This window comes from Salvia splendens, chromosome 13 (assembly GCF_004379255.2).
Source record: "Salvia splendens isolate huo1 chromosome 13, SspV2, whole genome shotgun sequence".
Classification (NCBI taxonomy): Eukaryota; Viridiplantae; Streptophyta; class Magnoliopsida; order Lamiales; family Lamiaceae; genus Salvia; species Salvia splendens.
The window spans coordinates 25,688,550-25,713,829 of NC_056044.1; the positions used below are offsets into that span (position 1 = coordinate 25,688,550).

At 38.8% G+C, this 25,280-nt stretch overlaps 2 protein-coding genes and 1 pseudogene across 4 annotated transcripts; 2 read left to right on the forward strand and 1 right to left on the reverse strand.

The window, feature by feature from the left end:
* Positions 1 to 7,648: 7,648 nt before the first annotated feature.
* Positions 7,649 to 11,390, forward strand: LOC121762614 (monodehydroascorbate reductase). Its single transcript, XM_042158565.1, has 10 exons — positions 7,649 to 7,799; positions 8,283 to 8,354; positions 8,867 to 8,918; positions 9,388 to 9,468; positions 9,632 to 9,750; positions 9,840 to 10,059; positions 10,228 to 10,346; positions 10,440 to 10,565; positions 10,669 to 10,809; positions 10,894 to 11,390. Exons 1-10 carry the CDS (start codon positions 7,749 to 7,751, stop codon positions 11,215 to 11,217), a joined length of 1,305 nt encoding a protein of 434 aa, XP_042014499.1. The 5' UTR covers positions 7,649 to 7,748; the 3' UTR covers positions 11,218 to 11,390.
* A 121-nt stretch (positions 11,391 to 11,511) lies between these two features.
* LOC121762615 (light-inducible protein CPRF2-like) lies at positions 11,512 to 14,675 on the forward strand. 3 transcript variants are annotated; one of them, XM_042158568.1, is made up of 7 exons: positions 11,512 to 12,242; positions 12,744 to 12,872; positions 12,954 to 13,031; positions 13,319 to 13,384; positions 13,495 to 13,560; positions 13,637 to 13,675; positions 13,824 to 14,019. In XM_042158568.1, the coding sequence occupies exons 1-7, from the start codon at positions 12,135 to 12,137 to the stop codon at positions 13,872 to 13,874; spliced, it is 537 nt and encodes a 178-aa protein (XP_042014502.1). In that variant the 5' UTR covers positions 11,512 to 12,134; the 3' UTR covers positions 13,875 to 14,019. The 3 variants fall into 3 exon arrangements, with proteins under 3 accessions (XP_042014502.1, XP_042014500.1, XP_042014501.1); XM_042158566.1 differs by having other exon boundaries at positions 11,787 to 12,242; positions 13,637 to 14,675; XM_042158567.1 differs by having other exon boundaries at positions 11,788 to 12,242; positions 12,695 to 12,872; positions 13,637 to 14,675.
* A 7-nt stretch (positions 14,676 to 14,682) lies between these two features.
* LOC121760776 lies at positions 14,683 to 17,571 on the reverse strand (annotated as a pseudogene).
* Positions 17,572 to 25,280: the final 7,709 nt, after the last annotated feature.

The following is a 25,280-nucleotide window of genomic DNA, read 5'->3' on the forward strand; positions in this document are numbered from 1 at the left end:
GCCGCCTTTATGCCCATCGACCGACTTTGAGTACCAGGGGATGAGAGGAAGACGTCGTCGTCTGTCACGTTGAGGTCGATTGGCGGACGTCCTTCGTTCGAAGAGTAGTGTCCGGCGGCGGAAACTTTGGTTCTCTTCGGCGCCCCACTTGCCGCCGGTTCTGCCCCACCGGTGTACTTCGGGCTCTTCTCGACAATCTTCCAAACGTCGAAGTACTTGAACTGCTTCTTCCCGTCAAAGAAAAACTCCGTCCTATCCTTCTCCATGAGGTCCATCTCGCTGTGCCCGCTTGGCCACATCGGAAATACGTTAGTCGACTTGCCATTCCACTTGTTCATCTCCTTCTGGACTCGACCCCAATGCTTGCGTAGCTTCATGTAGCTACGCTCGAACGACCCTCTAGGTCAACCGGCGTTGTACTTCTATGCAATCCGCTGCCAGAATACTTTGCCGCTCTGCATGTTGCCGATGATAGGATCCTCGGAGACGTCGACGAAGTTCTTGGCCAGCCACAATGTCTCCTGCGGACTATACTTCTTCGACCCCTCATCATCCGCAACCACAGGCTTGCCCTTGCCCCTCCCTTCAGCGGGCTCCATATCACTGATGTCGTACTCATCAATGCTAACCGATGATGGTATTTCCATGTTGGTAGCCACCCCCCGGACTAGGTGTTGCATTTGGGTTGGGCGACTCCGGCATGTACCAGCTGTTGGTGTTGACGAACTCGTTCATCTATCGTTCGTCGCTGTTAAACAACTCCATAGAAGCCACAAATATTGAAATTAAGAGAATTGAAATGGAGAAAGTGTTGGAAGAATGGAAGAATGTTGAACAACTTGAGTATAAATAGGCAAAAAAATGAAAAAAAAGAAGGGGACTTGCGGTCCGGCCCGCAAGACATCCAACGCCAGGCCGGGACTCGCCAGTTGCGGGCACGGGGACCGTTAACGCAGGGACGGACCGGACCTCGGGCGCGGCCCCGGGATGCGACTGCATCACCGGGACCGTCCCAGGCCAGAAAATGGGGGGGGGGGGGGGGGTTTAACGCGCTAGGCCCGAGCTGGACCCTAGTTGTGGCCCGGCCTGGCAACGTTAGTGATGCTCTTATATAATGGTTTCAGTTTCTCTTTACACGACGTGGGATATTGTTTTTAATTTTTTTTAAATTTTTTCTTGCCAACAAATTGCATAAAGAGTAAAGGTCAAAATTGAAACATATAGCCAGAATCCGAATTTGGTCCAAAACATTCACTTTTTGAAAATCGGGTCCAGAACATTTGAAATCGTTATCGAAGTGATCCTAAACATTTGAAATCGTTATCGAAGTGGTCATTTTCCGTAAAAAACTAACGGTCGACACCTAATTAATGATTTTTTAACTTAATTAATATAATAATGCATAATTAATTAAACAAAATTAAATATAAAATTAATAAAATGCTAAGAAATTCTAAAATCGACCACAAACATCTCTACATGTAAGGCAGCATTGCGGATGAAATTTAAAGTTGAGAGACATTGAATTGTTGAGCAACGGCGGACAGTTAAGGTTCCAGAAATTGATTAAAGAAAGATATGAATTTGAGTAAGATTGATTAAGAAGGAGGGAGAGAAGAGATGGCATTGATGGTTGAGCTGGGAGACGGAGAGAGGATGACAATGGGTTGGACCGAGGCAAGAGCAGCGGCGATGAGGTCATGGAGCAGCAATACTGCTCGACTGACAACAAGCAGGCAGAGGCGACGGAAGCGAAACCATCTTCCAGCAACAGCGACCGCGTCGGCGGATATAACAACGCCGGACCGCCGAGAAAGAAAATTGAGAGAGAGATGAGGAGGTCCGAAAGGAATGGGGGTTGATGGCGACAACAATGGTGGACGACGACGGTTTTGATCTCGGACAACAGCAATGCGGAGAAACACACGATGACGACGATTTGTGGAGGAGCGAGCAGAGAGAGAAAGACGCGATGACGTTGAGTGCCGGAGAGAAGAAGAGAGAGATTCCGATTTAGGAAGAACGAAGGAGAGATGGAAGAGAAGGAAGAAGAGAGAGAAATAGTCGATTTTGGAATTTCTTAGTATTTTATTAATTTTATATTTAATTTTGTTTAATTAGTTATGCATTAGTATATTAATTAAGTTAAAAAAATCATTAATTAAACGTTGACTGTTAGTTTTTTAAGGAAAATGACCACTTCGATAACGATTTCAAATGTTCTGGATCGATTTTCAAAAAGTGAATGTTTTGGACTAAATTCATATTCTGACTATATATTTAGGACCAATTTTGACATTTACGGTCTTAATTTCACTTGTCAAATCATTTCAGCAAACTATTTTATTATTTGGGACTGTATTTTTCATTTCATAATAATTTGTTTCATGCACGTTTTGAATTTAAAGTTGTCGTCCTTAACTATTTACATTGTAATTTTTTTTCGAATGAGCGCACAAACCACCATACTGCATAGTGCATACTGTATCAAAGTGTGTACGCCTGAGAAAATTTGACAAGGAGTAAGATATACTACTATTAAGAGAGTTTTATATGAATGTATGACACTTACATACAGAGAAAAAGTTCATATGCAATCCAATATGGAAATTTGTAAGAAAATTGAAAAAAAGATCATACGCAGTAGAACTTTGCTTGATCCAAATCAATCATACCATTTACTTATAATATCAAAATATTTTTAAAAAGTTATAAAATTGAGCCATATTTTGTAGCCTAGTTAAGCTCAAGATAAAAAATTAATTAATCTTAGTTTTCATATTATTATTTGATAGCCTAGTTAAACAACTAGGAAGCTCGTGATAAGATGAAATCATGAAGGCCCATCAATATTCAATTGTTCTTCTATAGGTTATTGATCTCACTCATCCAATGTGATATAAATTTAAAGTTGTTTTGCGACAATAGAAATGGAAGGATTAGGCGCGACGTTGCTTCTTGCGGGTGAGCAGGAAGGAGGAATTGAAATTTTAGGGACTTAGTTAAAAATGGGAATTTCAATTAGAGATGAAGAGAGAGCTGAGGGAGAACAAAGACCTTCCAATAGAAGGCGGTAACAACAACGACCATCTTTGTTGTATGTGACATGATGATAGGAATTAATATGAAATTAATTCCTATTAAATATATTATATGAAAAGAGAGCACAAAGGGAGGAAAATAGCGTAGATTGGCGGTTTCTCCAAGAGGGAGAACCGAAGGAGAGAAGGAGATTAATAATTTAATTCTTCATTCAGCTTGATAATAATAAAATACTCCACACATATGCCTTCTATTGGAAGGTCTTTGTTCTCCCTCAGCCCTCTCTTCATCTCTAAATAAAAGATTCCACACATATTTATAATATGTGTGGTACAAAAAGATCTCCTATAAACTAGGAAAGCAAATCAAAAGCAAATCAAATCTTAACCATTATGGAAAGTAAATAAAATCATAACAATTAAATAATACTAAAGCATAAATAAACTAAATAAATATACGAAGATAATATCAGCTCCCTTCCAGAATAAAATAGAATATCATGTCCCTATCAACTCCCCCACCGTTGAAAACCACCTTGCCCTCAAGGTGGAAGTCAGAAAAATAATCTTCCATCTCCTTGTTGCTATCTTGATCTTCGTCTGCAAACAAAATTGTATCGTTTGGGACCACAACGAGTGATGCAGAAACCGTCTTTGGACATGAGATCTCTTCCGCGACTTCAGTGACATAACCAATGATGACAACAGTGATTTTTGGGCTATGGGATTTGGTTTCCACCAAAACCATTGGCTCATCCAGCTTTTGAGGCGATTCGTCATCAATTTTTACCATCTCTTCGATGATGGGTCAGACTTGACATTTGTTGTTGGCCCATCATCGTTTTTTGCAACAGGCTCGATGCTAGAATCAGATGTGGCCTCTTTTTAGCCATGGCCTCCTTTTTAGCTAAATATGCAACTGCCTCCATAATTTTGTTAAGAAGTTTATTCGTCTCGGCGAAGTAAATGACATCCTCATCAAAGTTATGATAAACAGCATCCAGAAATTCTTGCCATGAGCAATTAGGATTCGAGCGTCGATATTTGTGGATCCATACAGATGCTGGATGGTCAAAAAATAACCTCTCAAAAACAGACGGTCAACATCAGAGAACAAGTGATAATCAAAATATTCTTGTATATCCAAAATCCCTCTCACAGGGTTAACACCAGAAAAACGAGGAGGAGAGTCTGGAGGAGAGTTTGACAGCAAGACGGAGATGGTGGTAGAAAGTAAATCAATTGGAGGATGAGAACCTAATGAAAACACCAATTTGATAGGACTTAATATGAGATTATTTCCTATTAAATATATTATATGAAAAGAGAGCACAAATAGAGGAAAATAGCGTAGATTGGCGATTTCTCCAAGAGGGAGAACCGAAAGAGAGAACGAGATTAATAATTTAATTTTTCATTCTGCTTGATAATAATAAAAGACTCCACATATATTTATAATATGTGTGGTACAAAAAGATTTCCTATAAACTAGGAAAGCAAATCAAATTCTAACCACTATGGAAAGTAAATAAAATCATAACAACTAAATAATACTAAAGCATAAATAAACTAAATAAATATACAGAGAGAATATCAGCTCCCTTCAGGAATAAATTAGAATATCATATCCCTATCACATGATGGTGCGACAACCGTTTATTCATTGTTGATTTGTGTATAGTATATCTCTCATTTATGAATGGATGAAGTACATATAAACTTAAGAGCATCCCCATCCGTGCTCTTGCCAACGAGCACGAATGTGGGCCCAGACCCACTTTTACTCCTTGCTCTTGGGCAAGAGCACAACACCCACATTCGTGCTCTTCCGCAAGGACAAACTCAAGGGTCCCACCATTCTATTATTCAATTTAAATAAAAACATTTTCACAAAATTAAAATGCATTAAAAATATCCGGAAGACTATTACAAATTACAAAAAAAAATAAAAATTACATAATTAAAATCTTAAAAATTAAAAAGTACATAATTAAAATCCTAAAAATTAAAAATTACATAATTAAATTCCTAAAAATATGAATGAGAGATGAATGTGAGATGATTTGATGTGAAAAATGAATGATAAATGTGTGTATTTATAGATGTTTTGGGAATAAAAAATAAAAAAATAAAAATAAATTCCAGAAAAACGGCAAAAAAACAGCCATATTTTTGGGAATTTGAAAATATATATTTTTTAATTTTTGGTATTATTTTCGATTTTAAAAAAATGAATTTCCAACGGAAATGCCGTTGGTCAATCAGAACGCGCCACGTCAGCTGCTCGCTGACACGGACGTGCTCGCGCCAGCGGCAAGAGCGCAGCGGCGAGCAGGCGATGCCGCGCCGCTGGCACGAACGGACGGACGCACCGCTGCGGATGCTCTAAGAGTTCAACAAAAAAGAAGAAATCTTCTTTATTTTTAGATTAGATATGCATGCATAGTCCATTCTCCTATTCTTTGTGATGTTTTCAGAAGAGGGGGGAATTTTTTTCCTAAAAGAACACAAGAAAAGTTGATGTGAACATATGGTTGGAGAACTTTGGGCTAAAAGCATAGTACCCATGTGCAGGGGTCCAAACAACCAAAACTAAGTACTTTAAGGCTCATCATGTCTTAGGTTTGTGTAAATTGCCCTAAAGGAAAAAAATGGTCCCTTTTGTATAAGTGGTCCATCTTGTGGTATTGTCATTTTAGGGCAGCCCCTATAAATTAAGGCTACACAGTACAGTCTGTACTATGATATTTATTACTGTATTATTAGTATTATTTATTATTGATGGTGAACTTACATATATTTAATCAGAAAGGATTGGGTAAAAGGTTGGCATGTCAACGATTTGGCCGAAACCCTAAATCATAGGAAATGGACTAAAAGGTAAGAGAAATCATGACTTTAACTAAGTGAAGAATTCCACCAATATTCAGACAAACATTGGTCTGATACATTCATATTTTACTCCAACTTTCCTGAATATCTACCTCAATTTTCAATTTCATCATAATCCTAAATCGTGGAAATAGATACAAAATATAAGTTCAGGATTTTTGGGACTAACTTTTAAATTAATGAGAAATGCCATATTTCCACAAAAAATCATAATTTAAAGACTATTTGCCCAACCAAGGAAAGATAGAAATTTTGTTGCCGAACTTCATCAAAAGAAAGAGAAAATGATGTCTCATTAGAAAGCAGGTATATAACTGCAGTTGAGTGTCTACAAGATCTCGTGATGTTGAATAGTGAGACAAATCTTGCGGTCCCCTCATACCACAAACAAATCTAACAATTCTACTATTTCATATGAGTTTTATTTTAAAGAGATATGGGTTTACTATATCTCATACTATATACTGTAATCATTAATTAATTGAATACCCTGACTTTTTAAATTTATTTTAGATGATATACAATGCATAGTATTTCGGGTTTATACAATTTTATAATTTATTAATTGATTGGATACTGATTTAATATAATTGCCGCGATTTACTCAAGGGAATGAAAAAAGTTATGCGAGATATAATATAGTAATAAATAAACAATAAAATTGCATCTTCTTAGTCACACCATTTCAATTGAAAACTCAATTAATGGTGGATACATTTCGTTGTAATTGGTTCATAGGTGTAGTGTTTGATATTGTTGGGCTTTTATGGCCTATAAGAAGTAAGCACTTACTGAAACTGGATAGCCCATTCAAATTAGATTGTCTATACATTTGGGCTTCAATGGAGTCCATATACTTATTCTTTTAACATCAATTGTTGTTACAAAGTTGTTGGAAATAACGGACACTTTAGGGTGAATAATACAATCTCCTTTACCCCAAATATATGCTTGGATGTATATAATCAAAGGGTACTGATAAACGTACATACATAATTAGTAATTCGTGTAATTTCAAGTTCAATTTAATCTTATGATGATTATTTTTAATAAAATATACTATGGACTCATTCAATTTGGAATATTATATTTTATGATTGAATATGTATTCTGTTAGGTTCAAAGATTTAATCTCATTACTTAATCTTATATGGATAATCATATAATAATGAGTTATAGTCACTTTCTACAATTAAAATAATCTTACAACTTAATCTTATATACATGATTATATGATAATTATTCATAGCAACCGAATGACACTAGCGCTGTAAATATTTGAAGTTACATGGATTACTGATATGTCATTGCTTGAAAGTAAGATTGAGTAAGAGTCTTATTTTAAAATATGTATTTAAATCACGATTTTTTAGATTAAAAAGGGTCACGGGTCACGATTCACAACCACGTAAAGTATACCGCTATGGATCATTTGCAAATCTGCATAAAAACAATTAACCCTCGTCCGAATATAATTTTGACGTAGGATAAGTTTTTAGCACATATTACCATGTTTTGATAGAAGGAGAAATTCATTAATGGATATTTAATATTTTACCACAAAATATTAAAATCAATCAACTGTCAACGTGCACAATAAATGCCGTCTTCATCTTTCTAATTCTGCAATCGTGGCGATTGTACAGTCAGCAGATTAAACGGCTGATATAGTGCCACGTGTAATCTTCTCCAAAAGAGATCCAATCCTTGGTCTGGTTCAACGCCTATATACGTTGGGATATCTCCATAGAAAATTCTCTGCTAAAAACACCCAGAACTGAAATACTATCTGCAAAATCCATCAAATCTGTTTCAATGGCGGAGAAGTCATTCAAGTACGTGATCCTTGGCGGAGGTGTTTCTGCTGTGAGTACTCTTTTATCATTTTCTCACCCCACTTAAAACCTTTTCTTTTTTTGGTTTGTTTTTCATTATATGGTTGATGATTTATTTCGGCATGTTTTATGATTTTCCGATCTCGATGAAGACTGAATTCATGCTTTTGGTTTTGCATATGATTTGGAAAAAAATTAGAAGAAGAAAAGCCTCGCTTGTTATTTTACCAGCATCGTTATCATACACACCTGTTAAACGTTCTTTGCTTACCTCATCACTATGATTCCACTATTGTACTGTTTATCAGTATTTTATTTATTTATTTTAATAGTAACTTTTTTCTGTGAGGAAATTTTTTTCTTCGGTTCTTTGTTGCGAATATTGGATACGAATTGACAATTGTCGATATGTGTATGTGTTGCCCCGCAATTAATTTGATGTGTAAACATTTGGAATAAATATATTAGTGTAGTGTGTTAGTGTGACTAACTTGTGATCGATTGGTAATTTCAGGGGTATGCTGCGAGGGAGTTCGCTAAGCATGGAGTGAAGCTTGGCGAAGTTGCTCTCATTTCAAAAGAGGCGGTGAGAAATCTTTTGTTTCTCCAACTAGTTTCGAGCTATTAAGCACTCGGTCTCACTCTGTCTCGTGTGCTGTCAACATTTTAAGAAAAAGCTTATGTTACTTTCTTCTAAATCTTATGCATCACGGAAAGAAAATTGTCTAGTGTATGCCAACTCCTCTTCATTGAGAAAATTCTGTTACGAATTTTCATGATTGGATGTTTATCTCTTTCTTCTTCATTACCTAAAGACATGAACTCTTTAAATTGTCTTTTAAGATCAACTTTAGAACTCATTTTCTGAATAGAGGAAGAATATTATCTTCCTCAGACTGTAACTTGGTATCAGAGCCATGTTTGCTATCTGCTGGTATTTCACATAGCCCATCCTGACATAAAAATGCATTTTTTTCCTATTTCCATCGTATATTTGATCCCTCCCGAGTCTTTTTATCACACTATTAGATTCTGATTCCACATTCGGATATGTCTGTGTATGTTGGCATTGATATTATTCTTTGATGATGGTTTCAGGTAGCTCCTTATGAACGTCCAGCACTAAGTAAGGCGTACCTATTTCCAGAAGGTTAGTTGATTTAAATTCAGCTTTCATGGTTCTGCTATATTCTGGGAAAAAACAAGTCTTGTTTATTTCGTAGATTGTTGGCACTTTCTTAAGGTAGATATTTTAACATTAGGGAGGAGGGAATATCTGTATTAACAAATTGCATGCACTGTAAAGAAATTGTGACTTATATTCCCCTTTATATGTGAACTATAATCATTTAAAACTTATCCTGGCTCCATTCTTATAAAAAAATATGTGGTGTTTGCATTCTTGAACAAAGACTATTTATACTCATTGCTAATGTAATGTTTGAGAATTATGTGCTTATTAATGTACTTTTCTTATGTTACTGTTTTGGAGATGTTTGTAATAGCTGTGTTGGAGTTTTGGTCCAAATGGCTACAGAATATTGACATTGGTACTGTAAAATCTCTATTATCTGTCTATCACAAAGAGCTGATTTTTTTATAACACTACTTTCCTCCAGGAACTGCAAGACTCCCAGGATTTCATGTGTGTGTTGGAAGTGGTGGAGAGAGGCTCCTCCCTGAGTGGTATATGGAGAATGGTACTTGTTTTTCTTTCTTATTAATAATAATATTTGCCTGAGGCAGTTCTACTATTGGCAGTCTTTTGGGTGATGACATGCATCAATCATATTGCTCCGTAGTATCTATTATATGAGATTCAATAGAACTTCTCCTCAATTATCATGTCATTATTATTTGCAGGGATATCTTTGATCCTTAGCACAGAAATTGTCAAAGCAGATCTCGCTTCAAAGACTCTTACCAGTTCAGCTGGGGAAACTTTTAAGTACCAAACGCTTATCATAGCTACTGGTTCTACTGTTAAGTATCGTTCTTGAATTGTGACTTTCATCTTTTGATCTGGTATCAGCTTGACGCTGTGTTCTCATCTCTGTGTTGTTTTGATCAGGTTCTTAGATTGACTGACTTTGGCACACCAGGAGCTGATGCTGAAAACATCTTTTACTTGAGAGAAATTGATGAAGCTGATGCACTTGTGGCTGCAATCAAAGCAAAGAAAAACAGTAAAGCTGTGGTTGTTGGTGGAGGATACATTGGTCTGGAGCTAAGTGCAGCTTTGAGAGTTAATAATATTGATGTCAGCATGGTTTTCCCTGAACCTTGGTGTAGTAAGTTATATATTCGTTTTCGTTACGTTGTTTTGTTTCAGAAGTTTGTTCAAATAACTTGATTCATGTGAAGGTGACCAAAGTGATGACAGATGAGATGGGATGAAGTGCTAACTCCGAGACTTAAATTAACACCTATTGACACTGCTTAAATGTTTGATTTTGTAGTGCCCAGGCTGTTCACCGCTGGCATAGCTGCCTTCTATGAAGGTTACTATACAAATAAGGGTGTAAATGTCATCAAGGGCGCATTAGTTGTTGGATTTGAAACCAACGAGAATGGGGAGGTGAGCTTTAAAGCTTCCAAAACTTAATTCCTGGTTACATACTCCATGACGAACTTCATTGGTTACCTGAAATTTTCTTTCTGCTGATTTCAGGTGAAGAATGTAAAACTTAAGGATGGTAGAGTGCTGGAAGCCGATATTGTTGTTGTTGGTGTGGGTGCAAAACCACTGACGCAATTGTTCAAAGGCCAGGTTGAAGAGGACAAAGGTGGCATCAAGGTACAAAACCACTTACATCGTTCTGCTCTTCATACTGAAAGTCCCAAGAAAAAATGAAGCATATTGTTGATATCATGACTGCTATGCCTTCTTTTTCTTGCAGACAGATGCTTTCTTCAAAACAAGTGTACCCAATGTATATGCTGTGGGTGATGTTGCGACATTCCCCATGAAGATGTACGGTGACATTAGAAGAGTTGAACACGTGGATCATGCTCGCAAATCTGCTGAGCAGGCTGTGAAGGTTGGTAGAGGCACATGTAAATATCTTGTGCAGTCCTGATTCCATGGAGTGATAAACACTTGACATTATGCTATTTTTTTGCAGGCAATATTTGCGAGTGAAGAAGGGAAATCCGTTGGTGAGTACGAGTACCTCCCTTTCTTCTATTCTCGATCATTTGATTTGTCGTGGCAGTTCTACGGTGACAATGTTGGTGAGAGCGTGGTGTTTGGAGACAGCAGCCCAACGTCCTCCAGCCACAAGTTCGGATCATACTGGGTGAAAGACGGGAAAGTTGTAGGGGCGTTTCTGGAGAGCGGTAGCCCCGAAGAGAACAAGGCCATAGCCAAAGTTGCCAAGGTTCAGCCTCCAGCAGACAGCTTGGATAAGCTGGCCTCAGAGGGTCTCACCTTCGCAAGCAAAGTTTGAAAAATATTTATCTTCAGTATATGTTGTGCATTCAACTTGATCATGGCCATTGTTTCATCGATTTATCTGGACTATATTACTATAGGTAGATGGCGAATCTTATATACTTATGCTATTTATCCTAAATAATAAATCGCCTATTTGATATAGAATTCAAAAATATTACTCCACTATTTTTTTGTACTTTTTTTTCGCAGTTACTAATTAAATTCAAGAACCGGAAGAACCAGAGGAAGAAACGCTGTATAATGATTTCCAACCTATCCCGACCCTTAATGATACACATATTATATGATTCCAACCAGATTACCTACTATAAACTATAATTGCAATAAGAAAAAATTGATAAATACATAGCAAATCTAATTATAATCAATGAACATCTATGCCTTGAAAGCAAGAGAATCTTTGACGACATTCGTTTCAAACACTATGTTTTAGTAATCACCTTCATCGGCAGATGACGAAACTCTTACTATAAGAGTATATATTTCTAAATTTCAAATTACTAGTAGTCCAATAGAAGAAGAAAAGGCTGCAGGATTAAAAAATAAAAAACTCAGTCAAACAGATAAAAATAATGAAATTGATAAAAAAAATGATATGCCAAAAAAATAGGTAAGGGAAACTTAAAAATGACAAAATATAAAGAACCAAAATAAGAGTAGATATTTGTGTAAAAAAACAAAAAAAACCTAAAACTCTGTGCAGTGAAAATTTGGGGTGTAGCGCTCCATCCCATGGCTCGGCACGTGCGGTCGGGTGTGACACGTGCCTAAATGAGATGCATGGTTAGCTGCTGACGAGAGGCTTTGTCTCCACTTTTCCAACTGCTTTTAAAGCCTTCCTCTCTTCAAACCCCAACCCTTTAACTACCTCTCGGCTCCGCGCCGATTGAAGAATATCAACATACTCCCATGCTGCTGCCCGAGATCGAGGCCGCCGTGGCCCTCGCGGCTCTGGCTCGCTCCTCCTCCTCCTCCGCCGCCACTTGTTCTCGACAACCGACGCGCCTATCTTCCGAGGTTTGTTACAGACTTTTTTAGTGTGTGTGTTCTGATTTGATGCCTTGATTGGAATTTAGGGAAAAATTTCAAGCATTTGTTATTTTGTTCAGTCCACATTGAAGAAGCTGTTGCAGACAAAATGAAAACAAAACAGAATTAAATAATTAGTCTTGTTGAGGTAGATTACAAATGGTTACAAAAGAGCAAGAGAATCATCGTCTTTGCAGAGGAATATCTCTTATATGAAGATGCCTTGTGATGGCATCATTTTTCCTTTTTTCTGAGTTTTCAAAATATGCAGAAGTTGATGCCGCAACACATCACCAACATCTTTGGCAATCAAGATGAATTGTGATCCTCGTTATTTTTCAGAAAACCAGTGCACCCCACATCAATTTGCCAAATTACTTGTAGGCCTACTGTTTTGAGTTTATCTTGAATTAATGTTCAGAGTGCCAATGTGTCTCCAGGTTATCCTGCATTCGTTCTGGGGCTTGAAAATGTATTTATGTGTATCAGGATCAAGCAGTGGCTGCCTCTCATGAAAATAACTATGCAATGTCTACAATCTCGCATAGAGATGCAACCACAAAACTAGGCAGTAATCGGTTGAATTCTGCTACCAAGTTAAGGCGAAATTTGACAGAGGTACATAGTAAAACATTATTTTCTTTGTTGTTCTGTATTTTCAGATTAGGAACTTTCTTGTCTTACTATTCTGTTGCTCAGGCTGAAAAGGAAGCACAAAGGCTTCGTCGAATATTAGCTAATAGAGAATCTGCCCGGCAGACACTTCGTCGCAGACAGGTAGCTTACTCTGCCACTCTGTTGTGGAAATTCTCTTTTTGCTTCCTTTTGTGATTTATCACTGACCACTTTTGTTTGGTAAAGATATTGTCTTTCATTTAGCTACGTGTTCGTCATTCCTCCCTTTCTTCATTGGCCTGCCATTTGTATAGTACAATAATAATTTCATCACCTATGAATCTAATGATATTTACTTAGTGTCATATTGATTTTGGTTGTAAGGGCATTTATGATCTTTTGAGAGCATCATGGTAATTCTTTGTCTTTCCATTTCTTCTTCCTGTCAGGCTATGCACACGGAGTTGACAAGGCAAGCAGTTGATCTGTCAGTGGAAAATGAGAATTTGAAGAAGGCAAGTCTTCTACTTGTATTTAACACAAACATTGTTCTGTCATTCTAGTTGAAGTAGTTCACATACCTGCCTATCCCGTATACTTATACATATTGGATTTTGGTGAGAAGGAAAAGGAGTTGGCTGTTGAGGCGTATAATTCTTTGAAAAATAGAAACAAATTTCTCAAACTGCAGGTAAAAACTACTCCTAACATTTATCTGGTTTTCCTTCAAAACTTAGTCTGTGATACTGGGTTCTTTGGATTTCCAGGCGGATAATTCGAAGAAGGCTGAATCACAAGAGCCAAAGGTATCCCAGGCTGAGAAACCTTTTACGACCTCACCACTTCCTTTGTATAACCATCCTTCTTTATTTCCTTTCTCGTGGCCTACAGTTCTATCTTCGAACTTTGTCCACTATCAATATCCATCTCATTCTGATCCCATTAGTCTATCAGAACATAGGGATATATCCTCTACACATCTGGGGCCAGAAACTTCCTCCGTGAGAACTGGACCAGGAAATTTGATATTCGCAATTCCTCTACCCTGGGTACTTCCGCTCCCTAGTTACGGTCCAGTGCTGTGTTCATGTTCCGATACAGAGAAGAGGACGAATGAAACTCATTCAGCTCATCAGTGCAGTAAATCTTCGTCTTCAGACAATCTGTTTGTGGTTGAAAACAATGAGTTGTCATCCAAGTTGGATATGCTGATAAAAGACAGTACATGTGTTAGAAGTGGAATTGGAGATTATCCTGTGAACAGTGGCGACCATTGCACAGAACTTCACCCCGGAGCTACTCTCTTTACTCGTGAGATGCTGAGCTGCATCAGGCCAACAAGAAATTCATTGGAAGATGAAACTGGCGATCCCTGTGCAATGGAAACTGTGTTGGAAACTTTACCAAACACGAATGCAGAGCTAGCTATCCGTCACCAAAAAAAATCGGAGAATTTGTTTTCAGCAGTTATTGCCCGGAGGAGAAGGAAGGAATTGATGATGCTAAGGAGTGTCAAGTTCCATCAGGCTCGTATTCACAGTGCCAACTCTTGAGTCTTTGCAATGTAGGGAAGTGGTACTTGGTAATTTGTTGAAGCTAGTTGTGGACTCTGGTAGCATCTGTAACATAATGTGTTGTATATATGTTGAGCAGTCTCTTGTTCTTGCTGGAGTTGTGTGATTGTATGACACTTTGATGTAGTGTATGTTATTTTGAAGTCCAGTGGAGAAACTGTCTGTAATGTTACAGTATATTTTCCGAATACTACCGGAAAGCCTACAAAATATAATGTGCTGATTTATGTTACTTTCTGTGTTTTTATGATATTTTCTTTAATTTAAGCGCATTTTTCATACATGATGGGTATTCTATTCAGAGTTTAGTCAAATCTGTCAGATGATACAAGAACTGGGCTTCTAACTTTATGCTTGGAGTCAGTTCACAAGAGTGATCCAGAGAGGTACCACGCCTCCACCGCTGGCGGCTTCCCTTCTAGTGTTACTTTAAACGACCTCTTTTGGTTGGGTTGAGTAAATGTCAATACGCTGGGGGTGATTTTGATAGAAAGACCGTCCGGGGAGGTAACCTTGGCTTTGTATGTTGAGTTACCGGTTCCCACATTCATCACAGTCCTATAAAATTCTCCTGCGATGACCAACTCGTCTCCCTTGACTTGCAGGTATATGGAAGGATAGTTGAGGCCATCTGCTCCTTTTGCTTGTGGAACGCTGGAGCAACTGTATTTCCTGCTGCCTGTGAGTAGAGCTATGTCTTTGTCTTGGTAGCCCTCTTTGCAGAGAAAACTTATGTAGGAGACTAGGTCGATGTCGTAAATAAGCCCTGGATTTACTGCTGCTTTCGGGTTCAGTTGTCCAGAACCAGATGCAAATTCAGCTCCAATCGGCGTGATCTTCAGTCTTTTCGCTGCACATAATGTGGATGACTTAGTGTTAATGTTTAGGCGAATAAGAAAAGACTGAGAAGCTTACAAGTGGTCATTATAGCAGATTTGATGGCAGCAGGCGACCAGTGTGGATGGAAAGACTTGACATAAGCAGCAGCGCCTGAGACACGAGGGCAAGCCATGGAAGTTCCGGACAGGATGTTGTACATCACTACTCGTGCATCACCTTCTTCTCCAGTTACAGTGGTGGGTTGTGTGTAGGCCGCCAATATGTTAACCCCGGGTGCAGAAATGTCAGGCTGTATAATATTCGAGTCAGCAAATAAACAAGTCGGGAGGCATCATGTAGTGGGAGATGGATCTTACCTTTAGTAAATTAGCACACAGTTGTTGAGGTCCTCTAGATGAAAATGAAGCTACAGCTGGGGCAGTCATTTTGATGGATTTCGTTCTGGATATCACAGCTTGAGCTGATCTACAAAGATGACAATGTCGATAAGATCAAATCTAGAGACAGATGATACCGTGTTTTGGATCAAAGCCTGAGTAGTTACCTAGTGGAATTTATGTAGTTACTAATCTTTGTACCATCTTCAACACTTACATAAGTTCCTGGTCCCATTAGAGCAAATGCAGTGTCATCCAAATCTTCATCCGACATGATGATTCCTGCTGCGCCTAGTTGAGGGACAACAGAATCACCGCCTGATCCCTCGCAGTATACTATCTTTCCTTTTACCTTCACCCGGTCCAGGGTTCCTTCTTCACATTCACTTTGCACAAAAAAATGATATTAGTATGTAGCAGCATTGCATAATTCTCCCATTCTGACATTGCTTCCAAGTTCCAAGGCCTCAATCGACTCTTTGTTGCAGGATAGAAGAGAAGCAAACGCAGTGAATGTGCGCTTATTCTGGTAAGAGAAGGAGAAGGTCCCTGGCTTCTCCATATGGGAAACTTGAATTCTTTGCTTCTTCTCCACTTGTTAGAGGGTAGAAGCTTTTCTTAGGTACATATGTATTGATTGCAAGTCCCTGCAAATAAGATATAGAGAGTAAGCACATTGATTACATCATGCAAAGTACAACATTTTATGAGGACACAGAGAGAGAGAAAGAGACACTGATCTTTTGTCCATTGCCCAGTTTCACACTTGTCACAAGCTTCCTGTCTATGGTGGTTGCAGCAACAGTCATGATCCACGGCGCAACATTCTGGATTGTCCCCGGATAAGGTCCTTCGTTCCCTCCTGAGAACACTATCAAAACTCTCTTCTGCAACCCGTGGAAGGCCCCAATGGCCATAGTATCCTTGCTGAAGCTGCGCCCCCCTGCCCTGCCTATTGATACTGATATCACATCCACCCCGTCAGCAATGGCTGCATCGAACGCTGCCAGGTGATCTACGTCCTGGCAGCCATTCCCCCAGCATATTTTGTAACTAGCTATCCGGGCTGATGTAACCGCGCCTCTTGCAGTGCCTTCCGCAATGCCGTACAAATTAGCGCCTTCCACGGTCACACCACCTGCAGTTGAGGCAGTGTGTGTCCCGTTCCCGTCAATATCCACCGGAGAAGCATCGGGGCCAACGGTGCCCCCAATATCAAAGTATTGTGCACCAATCAGCTTGCTGGGAGAGTTGAAGACAAGATCAGTTATGAATACAAGTACGACTACTACTTATAGTAAAAAATGTCTCCTTTTTTTAAAAATTTTGAACTTGTTGCAGCCAGTGAAGTTTACTCCTGTGGCACACTTGCCTTTTCACTTACGTGGTGGTGGTCCCATTCCCGAGTCGTTAAAACTAGGTGATTCCGGCCATATTCCTGCGGACATCAAAGCATATAAGTATGAATTCAAGAGCTAGTTATCATCATGTAGGAGTATAAGGTAAATTTCTCTTACCTGTATCAAGAACAGCTACTATCATGTCTGATTCAAGCCGAATAATTCTCTTGACATTCTGAGACATTCCTATAAAATCCCATGATCTTGTAGTCATCAGCTTGTGCTCTTTGTTAGGAAACACTGAAATAACACCTTCTCTCTGTGTAAAAATACAAAACCAAAAAAAATGTCATATAAGTTTGACTTAGTATGACCGAACTAGGAACTATCGATATCCATAACCATACCTGATAGCAACTTGGCTTCGTGTGACTTCAATCGCGCTGCGAAACCATTGAAACTCCTCTTGTAGCTATATTTTCTTGCTACCATTTCACTGTCATCAATTAATAGGTATCATCATATAGTATTAATATGACAAGAGCAGTGTAGATGTAAATAATATATTACTCTCCAATTGCTTCAGAAAGAATTTTGTGGTGTGCATTCGTTACAGACTTCCTATCCAGCGGCAACTCTCCCATGTATACAATGTGGGTCTGTTTCATTACCATCACATCACCAATTCTCAGTTTCTTTTGTTTTTTATTTTTGTATGAACATATTACATCTCGTAGGTCACTTCATGAATGCGCTTACCTGTCTCTCGTGGTCGTCGTAGGCCTTGTTGAAACCGGCAATTCGATCAAGGCAAAGCGTGGCGCATAATGCAAAAATCAGCAGCTTATTTGATGTATTCATGGTGTTCGAGTAGAGTGTATGATTCAGTGTAGTAGTAGTGTAGTAGTGTAGTGGAGTGGTGAGGTCATATATATATATATATATATATATATATAGGAAAATGATCAATACAAAACTTGATCTCAATACAAAATCCAGACCAAATCCTGACCATGAGATTTGACAATCCAATGGTCAATAATTAAACAAAAACACGGAGGGTCATTGTAAAGCAGTTTTAGGTCATATTATAAACTTTGGGTTTGAGGTCATGTTAAGATCATTTTATGTCATCCTTACTATAATGACGTAAAAATAAGCTTACAATATATATATATATAGGGTTTTGATCCATGCAAAACCATTCTTAATACAAAAATGCAGAACCAAGCGTACAAAAGTCATTTTTAAGTCATTGTAAGCTTATTTTTACGTCATTATAGTAAGGATGACATGAAATGACCTTAACATGACCTCAAACCCAAAGTTTATAATATGACCTAAAACTGCTTTACAATGACCCTCCGTGTTTTTGTTTAATTATTGACCGTTGGATTGTCAAATCTCATGGTCAGGATTTGGTCTGGATTTTGTATTGAGATCAAGTTTTGTATTGATCATTTTCCTATATATATATATATATATATATATATATAGGGTTGTATTATATACCAAACTAGTTTTAGACCCTAAACGCCAAACACATCATTATATGATAACGCGGAGTTCATTACAACTTTATTTGTAGTTCATTATAGGGAATTCTGTTATTTAAAAATAATGACATCATCATGCATAATTTAAAAATCTGAAGTTCATTATAAGTTTGTTATTAGTTCATTATAATGAACTCCAGGTTATCATATAATGATGTTGTTCGGCGTTTAAGGTTTAAGGTTTAAGAGTGGTTTGGTATTGATCATAGTCTATATATATATATATATATATATATATGGAAATGATCAAAACAAAAATGCCTTTAGATCAAGAAATACAGGCCGATTTTGGACCATAGGAGCTACGAATATGGATCGTTCTTGATTTGGGAAGAAAGATACTCACCACTAGAAATCTTGATTGCCGTTAGTTGTGTAACCATTCGACGCACTATATCTGCTATAATTCGTTTTACCAAATCGGTTCAAATTTGAATTTTTATTAAAATTTATTGAGATATGTCTATTTAGATGGAAGATGCATCCACTATTAATCACGAATTTTAGAGCATCCACAACCGTGGTGGGAGTGAAGGCCGCCGTCCGTGCTAGCGGCGAGGACGAGGACCGCCGCCGCTGCGCTCGCGCCGCTGGCACGGCGCTGCTCGATGCATCGAGCAGCGCCTTGCCAGCGAGCAGGCAACGTGGCGGCTTATGATTGGGCAACGGCATAGCCGTTGCCTTTGAATTATTATTATTTTTTTTATTTTAAAAATCGTTTTTAAATTATATAAAATGATTTAAAAAAAAAGTTTTTTCCAAATCCCAAAAATATGGCCGTTTTTTTCCCGTTTTTTCTGAATTTTTTTTGAGTTTTTTTTTCCCCCAAAATCATCTATAAATAATACACATTCATCATCCATTTATCACATCAATTCATCTCCCATTCATCTCTCATTCTTAAAATTCTCATACAAACTATCAACACATTCATCCCTCATTCAAAACCTCAAATGGATTTCACCCATATTATGGCGGAAGCGGAACGCGAAGAACAAGAATACTACGAACAACATCGTGCCGCTTACGAAGCATATGTCGCGGCGAATACCCCCCGCTCCTCCTCCTCAACGAACCAGATCAAATCGGCGCTACATCCATCGTGACCGGGAGGGAGCCCACGAAAGGCTCGTTGCCGACTACTTTGCCGACCAGCCGCGGTTTCAGGCAGATTACTTCAGGCGCCATTTTCGCATGTCAAAGCGCTTGTTCATGCGAATTGTCAACACATTGTCCGCACGTGTTGAATTCTTCCAAACAGGTCAAGATGCAGCCGGCCGGCAAAGTATCACGCCGTTGCAGAAGTGTACGTGTGCCATCCGACAACTCGCTACTGGGCAAACGGCCGACATCTTCGACGAGCATTTGCATATCGGTGAGTCCACTGGAATCCTTTGTCTAAAGAATTTTTGCGAGGGCGTTCTTTCAGCTTTCGAGGATGAATTCCTTCGGGCACCCAGCACCGATGATTGCCAACGGTTGCTGCGTCTTCACGAATCAGTCCATGGCTTCCCCGGAATGCTTGGCAGCATTGACTGCATGCATTGGAGGTGGAAGAATTGCCCGAATGCTTGGAGGGGGCAACACTTAAGCGGTCACAAAGGCGGCGGCCCAACACTTATCCTTGAGGCGGTCGCCGACTACCGCCTATGGATTTGACATGCATATTTCGGCGTTGCCGGAGCCAACAACGACTTGAACGTGCTCTATTCTTCACCACTCTTCAATGATGTGATGAATGGTGTAGCACCGGCGATCGACTTCACCATCAACGGAAATACATACCACATGGGTTACTATCTCGCCGATGGTATCTACCCTAGGTGGTCGACGTTCATGAAGACGCTCCACAACCCGCACGACCCGAGGCGGGTTCTTTTTGCGCAGCTTCAAGAGTCCGCGCGGAAAGACGTTAAAAGAGCCTTCGGGGTCCTTCAAGCCCGATTTAACATTGTGAAGGCCCCGGCTCGGCTGTGGTACGTGAATAATATCGCCGACATCATGTTCACGTGTATTATCTTACACAACATGATTATAACTGACGAAGGGCCAAGGGCGGCTAGCTTCTACGACAAGGATGAAGTCGGAAGCTCAACAGCGAGGTCTCCCCCACGCCGAGGTGAGCATACGACGGTTGGCCAGAGGATCGAGACAAGGCACACAATGCGCGATACCCGAACCCACATTCAGCTACAAGAAGATCTAATCAAACACATGTGAGCGAAATTCGGCAACGAGCAGTGGTTTTTTTAATTTTTAGTATTTTAATTATGTAATTTTTAATTTTTAGGATTTTAATTATGTCGTTTTTTATTTTATTTGTCATTTGTAATATTATTTATGTTTTTTTTAATGAATTTTAGTATTATGGAAATGTTTATGTTTAATGGAATATTAAATTAATTGTGCCCGTCCTTGCGGAAGAGCACAGTTGTGGGTGTTGTGCTCTTGCCAGAGAGCAGGCATGAATAGTACCGCCCGGGCCCACAACCGTGCCGCTGGCAAGAGCACGGTTGTGGATGCTCTTAATCCCTATTCCCTATAGTCTTAGTAGAGGGTTCGGTTTGCAAGATTGCATCGCGGATTAAATTAGTAGTGTGTTTTGTTTATGAGATCTAGTCCGTCGACTCAAATAGATAATCATGAGATAATTAGTCAGAGCTAACCCCACTAAAATAATCTCACCACTTAATCCTAGATTATATCTTGGTATTTAGTCCCTCGACTCAATCCTAGATGAATAATCATGAGATAATTAGTCATAGCTAATCATCTATGACTAAAATAATCTCACAACTCAATTCTATATTATATCTTGGGCAGTAATATGTGGCCATATTCTATGAATGTATATAGATCGATGGAGCGAATTAGAAATAGTACACTATGGCGTGTGTACATATAGATAAATGAAAAGTTTGGATTTAATGCTTTCTTTAAATTAAAAATATATGGGAAATGAGTCTCTCTAAATAGTTGTTAAATAAATTTTTTTTGTCCAACTTGAATACGCAAGAACATTTGATTTTATGATGTTATTCGTTACTAATTAGATGTGGTACCACTTTGTTTGAACTTTGTTCTTTTCAATCGGTCAATCTTTGATCAATTTATGTCATATCGTTTTGGATGATAAACTGATTTTATCACTAATTGAGGGAGAAAACACATTATATGCTAGTAATTGACCATTGTTTTTGTTAATTATGTCCATATCAGTTTAATCAAGATGAAAAATTCACAAATCGCATGTTCCTAATAATTAGTGAGGCTGACAATATTAATTTCAAAAAACACGTACACATATTTATTGATAAGTTATTAAAACGGGAGTGGCGTATGAAAAAAAATAACCATATGTTATATGCTAACAAATAACTAATCTGGAACGATTTTAAAATCTTGTGGCTGTAAATATGCTAAGTGACATCCGCTTTTTAATAAAATAAAAATAAGAAGATGAGGGCAAATGCATCATTTTATAACAAATTTCTTTATTCTAAAATACTTCAAATATTAAATATCTCATAAATTCTTTGATTCGAAATAATCAGATCATGATTAACTTCACTGATGCCCTAAATCAAAATATTCTCAAGTGAGCTAAAACACAATTTATTTTTTTAAAAGTAAAATTAATGTGGGCTATTAGGGCAATGATTCTTCAAAATTATATATATGTAATGTGACTTGTGATGGATCAACACCAAGGCTGGGACAAGGATTGAGCTTGATCGAGCTCATTAACACAGCAGCTTACAGTAGCCGTCCGATTGAAGTTAGTTAGGATCTTTTAATCTTAGCCGTTGGTTTCTTACTAGTCGTTAAGATTGAGTATTAGTATAAATAGTTGTTTTAGTTTGTTTGAGCAATTAATAGCTCATTTTGTATCTTCCAGATTTAATCCGCAATCAATAAGAGTTTCTTGTTTTCTCAAATTGAACTTCATCTTCCTCGAGTGTTCTTGCGTTTGATTCTAACAATTGGCGCCGTCCGGTGGGAAAGCTCGAATTATCGATTACGTGTAGAATCGATTGGTATTGGTTGGAATCGGATCCACGACGCAAGAGATGGCTTCAAGATTCGAAGCTGATAAGTTTACGGGCAAAAACGATTTTGCATTATGGAGAATGAAGGTTCGTGCTCTGCTTACACAGCAGGGATTGTCCTCGGCTTTGACAAAGGAGGTCAAGAAAGGAACTGAAGAGGGGGTTCCGGATGCAAAATTGGCCGCGAAGGAAGAAGAGGTCGAGGCGAAAGCGTTCAGCACGATAATATTGTGTCTCGGGGATAAAGTTTTGAGAGAGGTATCCAAAGAAACGACAGCGGCAGGTATGTTGGCAAAACTTGAAGATCTATACCTTACAAAATCTTTAGCGAATAGATTGCTTATGAAACAGCGATTGTATTCGTACAAATTTGTGGATGGAAGACCAATTTTAGAGCAGCTAGAGGAATTCAATAAGAATGTTGATGATCTTGAGAACATTGATGTTTCTATTGGAGATGAAGACAAAGCTATCTTGTTATTAAACGCACTTCCTCAAAGCTATGATCAGCTGCGTGATGCAATCCTATATGGCCGGGAAAAAACCGTCACACTTGTTGAGGTACAATCGGCTTTAAGATCTACAGAATTGCAGAGAGGAGATGCAAGAATCAATGATCCTGCATCAGAAAGTCTAAATATCAAGAAGTTTAAGGGAAAGAAGTTCTTCAAGAAATCAAATGAGCCATATAAGCCAGCTTTTCAGTCTGATCAGAAGGAGACTCGTGCTTGTTTCTGGTGTAAAAAGCCCGGTCACTTGAAGAAAGATTGTCACGGTTGGAAAAAGAAAATGGCGGAGTTGGGTGGGAAGGCTGTGAATACTTCCCAGGCAGTGGTTGAAGATGAAGCTCCAGTAGCTTTGAATGTTATGGAGCATATGGAGAATGGTTCTTGGATCATGGACTCCGGTTGCAGCTTTCACATGACTCACAACCTCCACTGGTTTGATGACATAAAGGAAATAGCTGGCTCAGTAATTCTTGGTAATGATCAAGTTTGTGAAGTAAAGGGTATAGGGACCATAAAATTAAGAGCTGAGAATGGTCGAGTTATTATCTTGGGTTCTGTCAGATTTATACCTGCTGTTAAGAGGAATTTGGTGTCACTTGGTTCTCTTGAGAGTAAAGGATGTAGAACGGTATCTGAAAATGGTGGAATGACAGTAAGCAAGGATGGGAAAGTGATCATGGAAGCCAAGAGGAGAGGCAGCTTGTATTACATGGATGCTACTGTCATGGTAAATAATCTGAGTGAAGCTCATGTTGCAATATCTGATAGCTTGAAAGTTTGGCATCAGAGACTTGGCCACCCTGCCATGGGGACAGTGAAGGAGCTGGTTAAGAGAGGTTTTGTCCGGTGTGAGGATTCTGGAGTTGATCCTACTGAATGTGAAGAATGTGTGTTGGGAAAGGCCAAGAAACTGCCATTTCCCAAGGCAGTGCACAATTCTACAAAACCATTGGATTATGTCCATAGTGACTTATGGGGACCAACTCAAGTGAAGTCTATTGGTGGGGGGAGATACTACATGAGCATTATAGATGATTTCACAAGAAGAATTTGGATTTACATACTGAAAGAAAAATCTGAGGCTCTGGCTAAATTCAAAGATTGGTGCATTGAAGTGGAAGCTGAAAAAGGACAGAAACTTGGCTGCTTAAGGACTGATAATGGTTTAGAGTTTGTGTCTGGTGATTTTGATACATTCTGCAAATCCAAAGGCATCAAGAGGCATAGAACCGTGCCTATGAATCCACAACAAAATGGAGTGGCAGAGAGAGCCAACCGCACCATCCTTGAAAGAGTGAGATGTATGTTGATAGCAGCCGGGTTGGAGAAGAAATTCTGGGCTGAAGCAGCCTCTACTGCAGTGAAATTGTTGAATATGTGTCCCTCATCAAGTATATATGGAGATATTCCAGATGTAAGGTGGTTTGGGAGACATGGAAACTATGAAAGGCTCAGGACTTTTGGTTGTAGTGCATTTGCACACATCAAGCAAGGAAAATTGGAGGCTCGGGCTCTTAAATGCATTATGATTGGATACCAACCAGGAGTAAAGGGGTATAGATTATGGTGTGTGGAGCCTGGGAATGGCAAGATTATCATCAATAGAGATGTTGTCTTTTGGGAGTATGATCTGCCTTTCAAGAAGAGATCTGATGTCTCTGATACTGAGCATGAGGTGACTTCAAGAATTGAGGTGGAGCTTGGTGAGAATGAACAAGACCAAGATGATGAAATCACGGATGTTCATGATGATGCTACTGGTATTTCACAATCTCCACAGCAGACACATCAGTCTACTGCATCCAATGACAGAAGCTGGAAGTTGGCAAGAGATAGAGTCAGAAGAACCATCAAGCCATCTACCAAATATTCTGATGCTGAATTTCTATTTTTCTGTCTGATGGTGGCAGAGGAGGTAGAATACTCGGAGCCCAGTACATATGAGGAGGCTATGCAGTGTAAAGAGTGGGAGAGTTGGATGCAGGCAATGGTGGAAGAAATTGACTCACTACTTAAAAATGGTACTTGGGTACTAGTTGAGAAACCGAATGGAAGAAGGGTGGTGAGTTGCAAGTGGGTCTTCAAGAAGAAAATTGAAGGTGCTGATGGGGATAAGGTGAGATATAAAGCCAGATTAGTGGCTAGAGGATTCACACAAGAGTATGG